The sequence below is a fragment of the Peromyscus leucopus genome, chromosome 8a, assembly GCF_004664715.2.
Source record: "Peromyscus leucopus breed LL Stock chromosome 8a, UCI_PerLeu_2.1, whole genome shotgun sequence".
Taxonomy (NCBI): domain Eukaryota; kingdom Metazoa; phylum Chordata; class Mammalia; order Rodentia; family Cricetidae; genus Peromyscus; species Peromyscus leucopus.
In genome coordinates this window covers 56,544,076-56,560,601 of record NC_051085.1, presented here as the reverse complement: position 1 = coordinate 56,560,601, position 16,526 = coordinate 56,544,076, and the positions used below count along the sequence as shown (strand labels likewise).

Below are 16,526 nucleotides of genomic sequence, written 5' to 3'. Positions count from 1 at the left end.
CTGTATAAATATGCCCCCAGGTTTTTTACTAGGTGGTTCCAGATTCTGTCAAGTTAATACTAACCATCAGGTTCTGGCTAGGGAAACCTAGTATTGCTTCCTGGGTCGCGTGGCTGCATATACCACACAGCTGACCGCGCATCCTGACCGTCAGGCCCCGAACGCAGCAGGGGCTGCTAATCCTTCTCAAATGCTGCAGCACATCACCAATGTGACCATTCGAGTTGTCGTTGCTCTGTAATTGGGTTCATTTTGGGGGATGGTCAGACTTTTAACTTTTGATTCGCCATGAGTGAATCCAAATGTTTCCTTGAGGTTGGAAAAACAGGTCTACTGGAATTGGCGGATCCAGGATGCGGCGGGACTTAGGCGCAGGCCTCCCGGAGCAACGACGAGGGCGGGCTAGAGGAGCCCGGTGGGCGGGGCGGGGCGGGGCGGGGCGGGGGACGGAAGTGGACCTGCCCCGGCGGCCATTTTGCCGTGAGACAGCAGGAGTTCGGCGCGATGCTTTCCACGGCTGCTCACAGGGACCCGGACCGAGAGCTGGCAATGGGGCCTCACGGCTCCGCCGGCCCTGTACAGCTGCGGTTCTCACCGTATGCCTTCAACGGAGGGTAAGCGCTCGGGTGTGCTGCGCTCACCTTGGTGGAGCCCGGGGTGGCGGCGGGCGGCCGTGGGCATGGCCGAGCTGCAGCCTGCCAGGGCGCTCCGAGGCCGGTACCCCGACCGGTGCACCGACGCCCCTGGTGTCGCCTGCTCCCGCAGGGCGGCTGCGGCCTGGGCCCTCCGCTCTGCGGGCTGTTGTTTCGTGGGGGCTCGAACGGGTTTCTGAAGGCAGCCGGAGAGGGGCGGTATCCTTGTTAGGATGGGTTTGCCCTGGTCGGTAGACGCGCGGCTGTTTCCGCGGCCGAGCCGTCTGATCGTTTATTATTTCAAATAGAAAATAACGTTGGTGAATTAGACTTCATTCTGTAGATCACTGATTTTTTTTTCTTTCAATGCTCGTTGGGTTTAAGTTCAGGGGTGACATATAGCGGTTGTTTTGTTCTCTGAGACGTGGCCTGCTGGGCAAGTCCTACTGAGCTGTGTCCCCGGCCTTAGGCTGTCGGCCCCTGTTTGTGTGTATTCTTATCTCAAATTGCTTGTGCATTTTAATTATCTGCTTTATTCGAAGGGATGTTTTTCCTTCGAATTTAGGATCTTTGACAATACAGGGGTATTCTTCATCAAATTTTATACGTTGAAACAACCATTATCAAAAAAGGCTTGTTAAGAAAAGCAAAACAGCCAGGAGGTGGTGGCGCATGCCTTTAATCCCAGCGCTGGAGAGGCAAAGGACAGCCTGGTCTGCAGAGCGAGTTCCAGGACAGCCAGGGCTACAAGGAGAAACCTTGCCTTAAAGAAAAAAAAAATTAACTATGTAGTTATGAATGTTGAACATTGACTATATATGGAGTGAAATAATGGTTTTAACCTTGGTTGTGCCATTTAAAGAACAAATGTGAATGTGTGCTGTGTGGGTTCCTTTCAGTTTCATGTGTAGGTTGAAGGAGACTCAAGATGGTTACATTTTTGTAAGCTGCAAGTAGTTAAGTGAATATTCAGTCTTAGTCCTTGGCTCTTGGCATTTAAACAGCCCTGTCAGAGGTCTGGTATATATCCCTGCAGGCCAGAAGAGGGCATCAGATCCCATTACAGATGGTTGTGAGCCATGTGGGTGCTGGGAATTGAACTCAGGACCTCTGGAAGAGCAGAGGTTAAGCAGAGGTTAAGCAGTCAGTGCTCTTAACCACTGAGCCATCTCTCCAGCCCTCCAGTGTGCTTCTTAACTCTGCACGTGGGCACTAAGTACTTACGTTGTAAGGCGTGTTAATAATTTCAGGGTGTTCTGAATGCAGTGCTCATTCACTTTGTAACCGCCTGTAGCTCCTCTGAACTCATTACTTTCCTCATGGTACTTTCAGCTCTCTAGTAAATTTCTCTCTCTCTCTCTCTCTCTCTCTCTCTCTCTCTCTCTCTCCCTCCCTCCCTCCCTCCCTCCCTCCCTCCCTCCCTCCCTCCCCTCCCCTCCCCTCCCCTCCCCTCCCCTCTTCTCTCTCTCTCTCTCTCTCTCATTCCTTTTAGCATTTCTGGTTCTTTAATGATGAAGGTGTGACTCAGTGTCTTCCCTCTCACCTCTTCCCAAGGAGGTTCTAGAACAGGATTTGTGTCCCATTTTATATCCTGTGTCATATTTTTGAGAAAATTGAAGCCTTCAGAAGTTAGCTTGTCCTCAGGCTTATAACTGCTTAATGGGAAGGGTGCCATTAGAGTCTAGGTTAGGAATGTTCCAAGATGACATGTAGCGGCCGGGCGGTGGTGGCGCACGCCTTTAATCCCAGCACTCGGGAGGCAGAGGCAGGCGGATCTCTGTGAGTTCGAGGCCAGCCTGGGCTACCAAGTGAGCTCCAGGAAAGGCGCAAAGCTACGCAGAGAAACCCTGTCTCGAAAAACCAAAAAAAAAGATGACATGTAGCCAGGAATACTTTCCTCCTGTCTTTTGTCCTTCACTTGAATTCTACTCTTACATCTAATAGATTTACCCAGACAGGTCCTGTGGAGCACACTCGTATTTGACGAGGTAGAGTTGCCACCCTGAAGAATTAATTTTTTTTTTGTCTTTTTTTTTTTATTCATCAGTACTGTACTGGCAATTGCTGGAGAAGATTTTTCCATTGTTGCTTCAGACACTCGGTTGAGTGAAGGGTTTTCAATTCATACCCGAGATAGCCCCAAATGTTATAAACTGTAAGTAAATCAATCTTTCTTTTTTCTTTCTAAGATTTATTTTATGTGTGTACATGTTTTGTCTGTATGACACCATGTGTGTGCAGTGTCCACAGAGGTCAGAAGAGGGCATTGGATCCCCTGCAGTTATAGTTGGTTGTTAGCTCCCATGTGGATACTGTGAGTTTAACCCACCCAGGTCCTCTGGAAGAACGGCCAGTGCTCTTAACCATCCATTGAACCATCCCTAGCCCATGAATAAATATTTCTAAAGACACACTCACTTGCCTTTGTGGTGCAGTGGGAAGGCTCAGGGCTGATCACAAAACTGTTAAACTTGAAGTAGAAGAGGACCCAACAAGGCTTGGGTTCTTTGCTAGACATTTAAGGTGATGTGGAGTAGAAAATAAGGAAGGCAGCCTTGCCATGTTTCAGTCCTAGGCATGGCCCATATCTTTCCATAAAAAGCAATGAAGTTTGCCTTGTCTTCCCAGTTCCCAGCTACCCAAATTTTCTATCTCATTGACTGTTCTTCCATAAGGAGATTAGAATTAGACTTTAGTCATATGTTCATATATTTTTAACTTCATTTTTTCTGTAGAAGTAGTCAGATTTATGAAATTTCTCTATGACCCTTGGGCTACATCCTACTTCACCTTTCCCAGCCCTAGATTGTAAAACAGTCACCCTTACTTTCTTTAGCCTATTAATAGTATATTTTTGGCTCATTTAAAATTAATTTGGTGTAAGGAGATGTTGGTATGTAGACTCCCATGCTGCAGAAATATAAAGAAACAGAGATAGTCCTTTTCTGAACTCAATTTGTTTGTAGGACTACTATCTATACCTGGTCTCCAAGAGACAAACATGTTGCTTTGTAATACCAGTGCCCTGCTTTATCAACTGATTTCCCTGAAATTGGCTTTTTACAGAACAGACAAAACAGTCATTGGCTGCAGTGGTTTTCATGGAGATTGTCTCACTCTGACAAAGATTATTGAAGCAAGATTAAAGGTAGGTGCTTTTGTACATGTCTGCCCTGTTGGAACAATTCATAAGATTCTTGTGAGCCTCAGTATGACTTGGATTAGAGAGATAGCAGCAAGTTAGCAGGTGGAGTTAGCCTAGCCTAGAAATAAGGCAACACCACCACTGGCTGTTGGGGTCACACAAATGACAGGAAACAGCAGCACATCTAGTCTCTTTAAACCTCTGTGCCTTGTCAGGGTTGTCTGTTTTCTGGAGGTAGCCTGAGGGCTCTTTTGAAGCTTCTCTTTCTGAAGTGTATCATGTCTGGCTGTGGCAGAAAATAGCCCAGGCAGCCTATTGACAGGAGCATGATTTGGAACTGTCTGCTGACCTTTCCTTCTTCACACGTTTCCACACTAGTAGACAACACAAAAAAGGAAAAAATAGGGGGCTGGAGAGATGGCTCAGAGGTTAAGAGCACCGACTGCTCTTCCAGAGGTCCTGAGTTCAATTCCCAGCACCCACGTGGTGGCTCACAACCATCTGTAATGAGATCTGGCACCCTCTTCCGTATACATAATAAATAAATAAATAAATAAATAAATTTTAAAAAAAAGGAAAAAATAATCTCTGGAGCATTGATGAAGGAAGGGCAGCAGCCTATCATCATCTAGCAGTCTTCAATAAAAATCACCAAGGGATGATGTGATAGGAACATGTTAGCAGGGATGACTACGTTCTCTGTTGCCTGTTTGGGTCAGTTAAGAGATACATCACATATCACAAAACATTTATAAAACTTATCTGTGGGGCTGTGTAGAAATTATTTCACTGTATATTTTAGAACATCTAGTATTCTAAAGCTTCAGAAATTTACATTTATTAGCAGATACAGCATGCCTTCTAATTGATACTTTACTATAACTTATCTTAGAAATTCATCTGTATTTGTCTGCTTTTTGTCATATAGCTTACTTGTAATTGTTCAGTGTTTTGACCTTGATTTACAGTACTTAGGCTTTGCTTTAGAAATGCTTGCTCTGGCCGGGCGTTGGTGGCGCACGCCTTTAATCCCAGCACTCGGGAGGCAGAGCCAGGCGGATCTCTGTGAGTTCGAGGCCAGCCTGGGCTACCAAGTGAGCTCCAGGAAAGGCGCAAAGCTACACAGAGAAACCCTGTCTCGAAAAACCAAAAAAAAAAAAAAAAGAAATGCTTGCTCTGTGGCTAACAGAAAATGGTGAACTTGACCAGGTATGGTGGCACAGGCCTTTAATCACAGCACTCTGAAGACAGAGGCAGGTGAATCTCTGAGGCCAGCCTGGTCTACAAAGCTAGTTCCAGGACAGCCAAGATTGTTACATAGAGAAAACATGTAAAAAACAATAACAAAAATTGTCACCTTAAATCCATTTTATGCTTGTAATTTTTGTAGGTAATTTGAAGTTTATAAGGATTTAGTATATCAGGATTATGAAATTCCTGTATTGTCATCCTAAGATCTTTTTTAACCTAATTATTCCATTTATTTATTTTATGTGTATGGATGTTTGGTCTACACGTATGTACACCATGGGTATGCCTGGTACTCAAGGAGCTCAAAAATGGTGCCAGATCCCTTGGAACTGTCTGTGAACACTTGTAAGCTGCCATGCAGGTACTGGGACTCAAACCCAGGTCTTTGTAAGAGCAGCAAGTGCTCTTAACTCTGCTGAGCCATCTTTCCATTCCAGTCCCTATGATCATGTTGTTTTTGTTTTTTGTTTTTTTTGAGACAGTTTCTCTGTGTAGCTTTGGAGCCTATCCTGGAACTCACTCTGTAGACCAAGCTGGCCTCGAACTCTCAGAAATCCACCTGCCTCTGCCTCCTGAGTGCTGGATTAAAGGTGTGTGCCACCACCGCCCAGCTATGATCATATTTTTGAGACCGTTTTTCTTGTTAGATACTGAGAAGCAAGACTGTTAACCTTCGGCAATGTGTTTGTCTAAGAGTTTACAAAGAGTGGGACCCGAATGATTCAGTCCACTGAATTTTTGTTTGTTTGTAAGAGATCATAAATATTTTAGGTCTCAAGGGCTATCTCATTTCTGTCACAACTACCCTATTTTGCTGTTGGATTGAGAAGGCAGCATAAACAACATGGCTATATTCCAGGAAATTTTTACTTAGAAGAGCAGCTAGTAGGTCAAGTTTGGCTGCTGGTGTTGATACCATTGGAGTACACAGTGCAGTAATGAGATGCATTTGCAGCATGTTCCCCAGGCTCAACTTACATGCCCTGTTCATTACATTGTTGTTGGATTAGTAGTGGCTGAAATAAAGAGAGTAGGGTAAATAGCCTCTTTAAACCAGCATTCTTGACATCCTTCCCTTAAAAATCTTTGTTTGTCTGTTTTGAGACAGGGTTAGTATGTAGTCCTGGCTTCCTGGAGCTTGATGTGTAGACTAGCCTTGCCTCAAACTCACAGAGGTCCTTCTGCCTCTGCCTCCATGAGTGCTGGGACAATTAAAATAGGCAGCCAACTACACACCAGAATAACAATTCTACCACAGTCTTACCTCGTGAACCAATGAGTTTATTGGGGTTGTTACATGTTAACCACCTCAAATATATGTAATAAGCTGTGATTTTATGTTAGTAATACTGTGTTATTTAGTCATTAAAGAAAAAAGCTTTTGTGTTTCACTAAGGAATGCTGATATTGTGTACTGGTTGTCATTGAAGTTTGACAGGCTCTGACTCTGCTTTTCTCTCCCCCCCCCCCATGAAGATGTATAAGCACTCCAACAACAAGGCCATGACAACCGGGGCCATTGCTGCAATGCTGTCTACCATCCTGTACTCGAGGCGCTTCTTCCCTTACTATGTTTACAACATCATCGGTGGACTTGATGAAGAAGGTAGCATGTTGCTTTCTGGCAAATGCACAAGTGTTATTTCATAAATGTGTGTGCTTCTGCTTGGAGTGGAGCTATCTAGTCCAGCAGCTTTGTATTCTGATCATGAAAGTAGAAGAAACTAAATCTAAAAGGGATGAATAACACCCAGGGACATACCGCAAGTACTGTATATGGTGCCGGGTGAGCTGTCGGGTATCTGGAATGTGTTGATAGTTATTAGCTTTTATCTTAGAGATTTGACCTACAGAACTTGACATGTGGTTACACAATAGACATAGTGAATTCAAATAATTCCTAAAAAGGAATTTCTGAGGCTGGAAGAGCTTGTGGTTAAGCGCTTGCACAGGACCTGAATAACTGTTGTGTAACAGACTTTTCCTTCGGAGACATAATCCATACACACTACTCACCCTAGATAGGTAGCCCACAGTAGACCAAAGTATGGATACCACCGTAGTCCAACTTGGTGAGCTAATGAATTTTATTGGGGTTACTTACAGGACTGTAGGTAAGGGGTTACTTAGAGGAGCAGAAATGACTTAAAGACAGCTGCATCACAAAAGCTGGAAACCTGGAGCACACCGTACAGCCTTTGGGTAATTTAACAGGTTGGAGAGCGTCCCTTCTAGGTAGTTGAACAATAATGTGTTCAAACAGCTCAGCCAATCTCTGCTGCTTTTTTTGCAGCTTGGCTTGACTGAAAGTGACTCTCAACACTATTTATTGTTTACTCTTGGGAGAGAAGGGTCTTATAAATCTGATTAGTTTTAGGGACTTTGGCTATTGAGTTTACCTTCTGTCTTAACTTCCCTATAGGATGGAATGTTTTAATCAGGGAGGAAATGGCTATACAACACACTCAATACATGCAGGCAAAAGACTTAGACACATAAAATAATCTTTTTTTTTTTTTTTTTAAGTAATTTCTTAGTCTTTGGAGCTGGACATGGCAATACATGACTATAACCCTAGCACTTGGCAGCTGAAGTAGGATTGATCCTTCATGGGCTATTCATGACCTTATCTCAAAAAACAAGGGTGATTTGGGTTAATTAATACCTGTATTTCCCACAGTGTTCTCAGAATATATATCTTTAGATTTTTCTGTCAGAGTGAGATAGGGGATATATATATATATCTTGGTTTTTCGAGACAGGGTTTCTCTGTATAATTTTGGTGGCTGTCCTGGATCTCACTCTGTAGCCCAGGCTGGCCTCGAACTCACAGAGAGTTTGCCTGGCTCTGCCTCCCGAGAGTTGGGATTAAAGGCGTGCGCCACCGCCGCCCAGCAGGATATATTATTTAAGACTTTTCTTAAGCTGGATGTTGAGGCACATCGAATCCCAACACTTAGAGGTGAAGGGTCTCTGATTTGAGGCTAGCCTGCACTACATAGCAAGTTCCAGGACAGCTAGGACTACATAGAGAGATCCTGTCTCAAAAAACAAAACAACTACAAAAGATTTTATGTGTGTCTGTGTGTTTTTGCTTCCCTCTCCTCGTGTTTTTATTAGTTCTTGGAGAACTTTGTATAGTGTATTTTGATCATAGTCACCCATCTTCCCAACTCCTCTCTTTCTCTTTCTCTTTCTCTTTCTCTTTCTCTCTCTCTCTCTCTCTCTTTCTCTCTCTCTCATCTCATCTCATCTCATCTCATCTCACCTCACCTCACCTCACCTCACCTCACCTCACCTCACCTCACCTCACCTCACCTCACCTCACCTCACCAACCTGGCCCTGATGTCTCTTCTAAACTTTGGGAATTTTTCTGTTACAATTCTTTTAAAAGTGTTTTCTTTGCCACTGGAACAAGTTCTGTGTCTGTAACCAGTTGATTTGGTCTTTTCAAGGTTTCTCGGATACCCTGGAATTCCCCTTGGTAATCTCTGTCCTTGGGGGATTGTTGTAGTTTTCCCACCTTGTCTCCAAGCTCAGGTGATCTGTTCTCTCCATGATCCATTCTGATGCTGAGACTTTACACAGAGGTTTTTTGTTTTTTTTTGTTTTTTTTAAATAACTTCTGTGTTTTATTTCTGGCATTCCACATTGTTTTTTCTTCGGTATTTCTGTTCTTTGTTGAATTCCTCTTTCATGTAGCATCACTACCTACTTGATTTCTTTGTTAAGATTTATTTTATATGTGTGATTATCTGCATATATTTATATGTATCACATGTATGTCTGGTGCCTGTAGAGACCCAGAAGAGACCATCAAATCCTGGAACTAGAGTCACAGAGTGTGAGCAACCATGTGGTGTTGGAAAACAAACTCAGAACAGCAAGTGATGAGCTCTTTCCAACCAGAACCCCTTCCTTAATTTTATTTAACTGTACCTTTGGACATACTTAATATTCTGAATTTTCTGTTTGGTTTTTCATCTAACCCACTCTGATGAGATGTGACTGCTATAGGGTTTATATTTTTTTGGAGTTGTGTTGGTTTTTCTAGTCTCTTGTTACATTGTGATTTGCACCTCTGGTATATTTTGTGGTGTTTGTTTGTTTGTTTGAAAAATATATTCTTTCAGTTGAAATAGTTGCAGTGTTCGGGCAGGACTTAGGTTTGGTAGTTTATAATTTAGAAAGCAATTCCTTCCAAGGGCTCTGGGTTCCTCATGTAAGCTCCATCTCATTCCTGGAGTAGGACACTGATGGGGAGATGAGCTACAGCTATTTGATGTTGCTGCTTGGCAGTTGTCCTATTAGCCCCTTAATAATGGTGTCCTTAGATTTTAATAACTGTTGCAGGATGAATAACCAAGGGCAGTATACGTCATATTTGTTGGATTTTAGTTAATAAGATTAGGAGTAAGGCTGGGTGGCGGCGGCCCATGCCTTTAATCCCAGCACTCAGGAGGCAGAGGCAGGCGGATCTCTGAGTTCAAGGCCAGCCCGGTCTACAGAGCAAGATCAAGGACAGGCACCAAAAACTACACAGAGAAAACCTCTCTCAAAAAACCAGAGAGAGAGAGAGAGAGAGAGAGAGAGAGAGAGAGAGAGAGAGAGAGAGAGAGAGAGAGAGAGAGAGAGAGAAGTAGGGTCAGTAAGGATAAGGATTAAGTATTAGGTCAATTTGAAAAGAAAAAGAATTTAAGATGGGTGAAGTAGCTAGGAGAGGAAAGCATGATACCATTAAGGTCTACAGATTTTAGAGATTGTCTAAGTTATGGAAATTTGTGATTAAGTAAAAAGAGAAAGGTCAAGGATGAGAAGATGTAGGAGTAAAATAGGAGGGTATATGAGCTGTGGCTGAAGAGTAAAAAAATTGCCTTTGTAGACTGGGTTATCAAAACCAAGTCTTAAAACCTAACTTACAGCCCGGCAGTGCTGACACACGCCTTTAATCCCAGCACTGAGGAGGCAGAGACAGTCGGATCTCTGAGTTTGAGGCCAGCCTGGTCCACAGAGGGAGTTCCAAGATAGCCAGGGCTACACGGAAAAACCCTATCTCAAAATACCAAAAATGAAACATGCTAGAGTAGAAATTAAATAAAAAAGATAAAATTATACTTGTACAATTAATTGCTGGCACATCTATGCTGAGTTGAAAGCTGAAACTCTCAAATCCGTCTGGCTACAATACATCCCTACTGTACTGTAATGTGGCAAGTCGGAGCTTGTGACTGATTTGTTGGGGCCTGGGAGTTTTGTTTTGCTTAAGGGGGTCTCTCCCAGTCTGTAGCCCAGGTTGGCATTAAGTTTGTTGTGATCTTCCCACCTCAACTTCTCACCTGATGAGGTTACAGACAGGAGTCACCACACTTGGCTCCACATTTTTAAAAGACCTCTTCTAGGGGCTGGAGAGGTGGCTTAGCAGTTAAGAGTGCTTGCTACTCTTTTAAAGGACCCGGGTTGAGTTCCTAACACCAATATGGCACCTCACAAAGTCTGCAATGTCAGTTCCAAGGGAATCCCATGGCTTCTTTTGGCCTCTTCGGGCATGCACCATGTCATACACTTATGGGCATACAGACAAAACACTCAGACTTTTTTTTAAAGACCTTTTCTAAAATTCTAGTGATACATTGTTTGATATAAACTCAAGCAGTACATAGGCATATGGTACCTTCAGCTTTCCTCAAAGGTAGCCAGTTACAGGTAACAATATGCACACTGACCTGCAAGAAATACATGCATTTTACTAAGAATGACCTCTGCCTGATTCATTTATTTAAATTTTTTGTTTGTTTTTCCAGACAGGGTTTCTCTGTGTAGTTTTGGAGCCTGCCCTGGATCTCGCTCCCGAGTTCTGGGATTAAAGGCATGCGCCACTGATGCTTGGCGACCTCTGTCTGTTTTAAAATTACTTTTTTGGGCAGGGAGTGTTTGCCATGGTGCAGATGTCAGGACAGCCTGCCAGCAGGTTCTGGGGATCAAATTCAAGTCAACAAACTGCAGCGAGTGCCATCACACTCTGTTCCATCTTTCTGGCCCTGACCGGTCTTAGCAACATGTTAATTCATTTTAAGCATATTAACTTGTTTAGTAACTGAAACCAACAGCCTGACCAGACAAGTTATAACAGGTGGAGCGGTCTGACTCCAAGAGTTGCTTTCTCTAGCTTTTTTGATTTTTTTTTTTTCCAATTTCTTTTTGTGTGTGTGTTGTTTTAGTTTTCAAGATAGGGCTTCTCTGTTTAACAGCTCTGGCTGTCCTGGAACTCCCTCTGTAGATGTGGCTGGTCTTGAACTCACAGAGATACATCCGCCTGTTGCCACCATTGTTTGGCTTTTCCCCCCTCCCTCCCTCTCTTCCATAATACTGTGCTTCTGTTGTGAATGAATGCTACCTTTCTAATAAGTTTTAAGATGCCTGTAATTTTTTGCTATCTTGAATATAACAAAGATACCTACTTTACTTATTAAACTTATTAAAAACAAACAATGAATAGTTTCAGTGTTTTACAAAGAAACACAAAGTCAAAGTATCTTGGCAAGACGATTCTGTTTGCAAAAGATGCACCAGAATCCAAACCAGGCTGGAAACACAGCAGGGCCAGCATGGCTCCCGTTTTTTTCTCTGGTGACTGTCCCTAAGCTCACTGGTGGGAACTCAGCCTCACTCTCTGACACAGCTGGCTAGTGGGCGTGAAGGTGAAGATTCAGGAAAAATGAGTCCTTATCAGTCTACCTGTGGTTTAATTTTTTTTCGTACACATGCATGAAATTAGTATGTTTTCAAATTTTTTAGGATAAATCCTGTTCTGCATATGAAATTATTATGTCATGGGCATGGGTTTCTTTGCATCACACAGATACTAATGACAAATTGCTTTTCCAAAAGACATAATTTGATTTCAGTGGAATATACAAGGATCACTTTTCTTGTGTTTCTCTTTTTCTTTTCTTTTTGTTTTTTCAGAGCTGAGGACCAAACCCAGGGCCTTGTACTTGCTAGGCAAGCGCTCTACCACTGAGCTAAATCCCCAGCCCCTTGTGTTTCTCTTAAAAAAAAAAAAGTACTTGGGCTGGAGAGATGGTTTAGATTTAGAGTATTTGTTTTCCTTCCGGAGGACCTGAGTTTGGAGCCCAGCACGCACATTGGCCAGCTTACAGTTGCCTGTGACTCCATCCCCAAGGAATCACTTGGCCTTCACGGACACTTATACATAGGATATGGACATTTATGTGAATATGCACATAAATAAAATAATCTCTAATTTTTAAGTTATTCCTTATCATTCTAGTAATTCAAAGCAAGCTGTAACATTTTGGGCCAAACAAAGCTCTTACTGGTATCATTTGTATTTTGCTAAAACCCTTCCTTTATTAAATATTTAAAAAAATTAAGTATTACTATTAAATTGGGTTTGGTGGTATTTGACTGAGGGTGGTTCTCATCCTGTACCTGAGTCTGGTGAATTCACTATCCTCCTACTTTAACCTAAACCGTGGTGTCTTAGGGTCTCTATTGCTGCAGTGAAACACCATGACTAAAAAGTGAGTTGGGTAGGAAAGGGTTTATTAAGCTAACACTTGTCATTGAAGGAAGTCAGGACAGAACTCAAACAAGGCAAGAACTTAGCGGCAGGAGCTGATGTAGAGAACATGGAGGTGTGTTGTGTAGCATGCTTCTTTTTGGTTTTTTGAGACAGGGTTTCTCTGTGTAGCTTTGCACCTTTCCTGGAACTTGCTCTGTAGACCAGGCTGGTCTCGAACTCAAAGAGATCCATCCACCTGCCTCTGCCTCCCAAGTGCTGGGATTAAAGGCGTGCACCACCACCACCCGGCGTGTAGCATGATTCTTAAAAGTTCTTATTAATAAAATCAAACCTGAGGCCAGTTATTGGGGTGTACACTGGAAGATCAGAGACAGAACAAGCCACAGCTACCTCACCTTGCCAATTCCTCAGCTGATGCTTTTTCCTTAGACTGGAAGCCTCTGAGTCCTCATCCATAATGGGTCTCAGCTGAACTGCTGCTAGAAGCCTGAAAGCTTAACCAACCAAATGCTTAACCAGCCAAATGCTGCTAGTTCCTGGTCCTCACACCTTATATACCTTTCTGCTTTCTGCCATCACTCCCTAAGATTAAAAGCTTGCTTTCTGGGGATTAAAGGTGTGTGTCACCATGCTTGGCTGTATCCTTGAACACATGGATTTCTGCCTCTGGAATGCTAGGATTAAAGGCATGAGTGCCACCATTTTCTAGCCTCTGTATCTAGTGGCTGTCTGTTCTCTGACCCCAGATAAATTTATTAGGGTGCACAATATTTTGGGGAATACTATATACCACCACAGTGTTGCTTGCTGGTTTGTTCTTCATGACTTGCTCAGCCTGTTTTCTTACAGAACCCAGGACCACCAGCCCAGGGATGGCCCCACCCACAATGGGCTGGGCCCTTGTGCATCAATCACTAATTAAGAAAATGCTCTACAGGCTTGCCTACAGCCCAAACTTATGGAGGCATTTTCTCATTTGAGATTCCCTCCTCTCTGATGACTCTAGCTTGTGTCAAGTTTACATAAAATGTCAACTTTTAGCTGGCACACATAATTTTTACAGTACGCTGTTAAAGAGTATGTTTACTTAATAGTAAAAAGATATACACAGTGAGTTTCTGGTATTTTTACTTACATTTAGCGTTAAGAAAATTTTAAGTTATCAGGTCTATGCTGCACCTACACAAGCTTATTTGTTAGAAGTAGTATGAAGATTTTGGGTAGAACTTGAAATAAGGCCTGTGATCATTACCTACTGTGTCTGAATGGTGTGCTTGTTCAGGGCCATGAGATGATTGCCAGGGACCTTAGTTCTAGGCAAGTTGGCCACAGTGTTGGGGCATCAAGATGTGAACTTACCCATTACATAAAGAATAGCGTGCTGGGATCCACTGCACAATAGTAAACATATTCTGACTTTTGCCAAAGGTTTAGCCAAGTCATTAGCATTCTGTATCATGTTTTGACTATGTCTTTTCACGGTATTAAGTGTACTTTTTCTTCTTTAAGGAAAGGGAGCTGTGTATAGCTTTGACCCAGTGGGCTCCTACCAGAGAGACTCCTTCAAGGCTGGAGGCTCAGCAAGTGCCATGCTACAGCCTCTGCTTGACAACCAGGTAATGTGCTTGTGCCTCTGCCTGTGCCAGCGAAGGCAGCTATGGGGGCCTCCAGCTTCTGCACTCTGCTGAGATGCTGCTAAGGTCTTCTAACTGGTTTTCCTTACCAGACCATTTTTTCTCTGTTCTGCTGGTGCCCTTTGGTCTTCACCTGCCCCGTGGCCTTACAGACTCTTTCTCTGCAATCACTGGTCATGTCTTCGGTCTTCTCCATGCTATCTTTACCTGACATCACATAAGTGACTCCTTCGTTACCCTGTTTGTGAGCTGTAGTCTGTCTCCCACCTATACTTTCTATTTATGCATCTTTTTTTTCATACTGCCTCAATTCAGACCTGCGTTTATTGGGTGTTCTTCCCCAAATTCTTTCATCCTCCAAGCTCAATTATCTAGTTCATGCTGCTCATGGTTCCTATGCCTTGCCCTCTGCTGTTGGTTTGTCCATCTCACTTACACCACACCCAGCCTCTGCTTTGTCCTGAAACGATGTCGTCTCCTGTCTGATCCACACTTCAGTCGGGTGTTTGATGGTCTTCAATTTCAGTGCCTTCTAGTTTTGTTTCTGCTGCTGTTGTAAAAGGACCGTGACCAAAAGCAACTTAGGGAGGAAGGAGTTTATTTCAGTTTACCCGCTTGTATTCTAGATGGAGGGAAGTTGGGTAAGAACCTGGAGGCAGGAACTGAATGAAGCAGAGGCCATGTGTGTTTGTGCTTTAGAGAAGTTGGGAGCTTTGCCACATTTCTATTGTGTTTAAAATGGGACTAGAATATCCTTAGTCTGAAAGACATCCTAATGTAACCTGATACATCCAATACAGATCCTGGGACATGGGAGTGTGTGCTGTGGGAGGTTGGGACCTTCCTTAGGTCTTGAGGTCACATGATGCTTCATATGAATTTCTGTTTCTCCAGGTTGGTTTCAAAAATATGCAGAATGTGGAGCATGTCCCCCTGTCTTTGGACAGAGCCATGAGGCTGGTGAAAGATGTCTTTATTTCTGCAGCTGAAAGGGACGTGTACACTGGCGATGCCCTCAGGATCTGCATCGTGACCAAAGAGGGTATCAGGGAGGAGACTGTTCCCCTGAGGAAAGACTGATTGTGGCCTATATATGGGAGCTGTGGCACAAGTTTGTTTTATTAAAAAGAAATGTAAAGTACTCGTTTTCTTACAGTGTGACTTCTCTAAGTATGACAAATTGGGAAGAATTTCTTCCTTTGGGGCTGAAGAGATGACTCATCAGTTAAGAAAGTATGGCTCTTATAGAGGACCTAAGTTTGATTCCGGACACCCACCTGTAACTCTAATTCCAGGGGATACAGTGCCCCCTTTTGTCCTCAACAGGCACATGCACATAAGTATATGTAATAAAAAATAAAATCTTTAATAAAAAAATTTCTTTTTATCTGAGTATGTTCATGTATTTATTTATTTTAAGATTTATGTTACATTATATGTATGTGCTTACGTGAATATATGCCACACGTATGTAGATACTTGTAGAAGCCAGAAGAGGGTGTCAGTTTTCCTGGAGCTAGAATTGCAGGTGGTTATGAGCTGTCAGATGTGTGCTGTGATCCCGACTTGGGTCATCTGGGAGAGCCACACATTCAACTACTGAGCCATCTCTAGCTCTAAAGAATGAAGAAAACGGGACTAGGGAGGTGGGTTTTGTTTGGTTTGGGATTTGGTTTTTCTCAAGACAGGGTTTCTCTGTATATTCCTGGCTGTCCTGGAACTCGCTCTGTAGACAGGCTGGCCTCAAATGCACAGAGAGATCCGCCTGCCTCTGCCTCCCAAGTGCTAGGATTAAAGGCGTGTGCCACCACCACCCGGCAAAGAAATTTTGTTTTTGTTTTTTGAGACAGGGTTTCTCTGTAGTTTTGGTTCCTGTTCTGGATCTTGCTCTGTAGACCAGGCTGGCCTCGAACTCAAAGAGATTCGCCTGGCTCTGCCTCCCGAGTGCTGGGATTAAAGGAGTGTACCGCCACCACCACCCGGTATGGAGTGTTTTTGACAGTTAATATATCTGTGGATGAGCCGGGCAGTGGTGGCGCATGCCTTTAATCCCAGCACTCGGGAGGCAGAGCCAGGCGGATCTCTGTGAGTTCGAGGCCAGCCTGGGCTACCAAGTGAGCTCCAGGAAAGGCGCAAAGCTACACAGAGAAACCCTGTCTTGAAAAACCAAATATATATATCTGTGGATGTTTTAAGAAGGAGAAAAAGCCAGACGAATTTCCTTACTGTTATCCCTTCTAAAAAAATTTCAAATTATCAAAAACTGGGAAATACATAAAGATTCTATGAATACATTTATTACCCTGTGTCTTACAAG

The 16,526-nt window shown here is 43.3% G+C and overlaps 1 protein-coding gene across 1 annotated transcript; it reads left to right on the top strand.

Moving 5' to 3' along the window:
* The first annotated feature begins 454 nt into the window (after positions 1 to 454).
* Positions 455 to 15,350, top strand: Psmb1 (proteasome 20S subunit beta 1). Its single transcript, XM_028866582.2, has 6 exons — positions 455 to 614; positions 2,680 to 2,787; positions 3,699 to 3,780; positions 6,505 to 6,634; positions 14,085 to 14,191; positions 15,104 to 15,350. The coding sequence occupies exons 1-6, from the start codon at positions 505 to 507 to the stop codon at positions 15,287 to 15,289; spliced, it is 723 nt and encodes a 240-aa protein (XP_028722415.1). The 5' UTR covers positions 455 to 504; the 3' UTR covers positions 15,290 to 15,350.
* The last annotated feature ends 1,176 nt before the right edge of the window (positions 15,351 to 16,526 follow it).

Coding starts and splice junctions, on each gene's coding strand:
- Psmb1 (XM_028866582.2), top strand. CDS start 505: ATGCTTTCCACGGCTGCTCACAGGGACCCGGACCGAGAGCTGGCAATG. Junction 2,788..3,698: donor AGCCCCAAATGTTATAAACT/GTAAGTAAATCA, acceptor GGCTTTTTACAG/AACAGACAAAACAGTCATTG. Junction 3,781..6,504: donor TTATTGAAGCAAGATTAAAG/GTAGGTGCTTTT, acceptor CCCCCCATGAAG/ATGTATAAGCACTCCAACAA.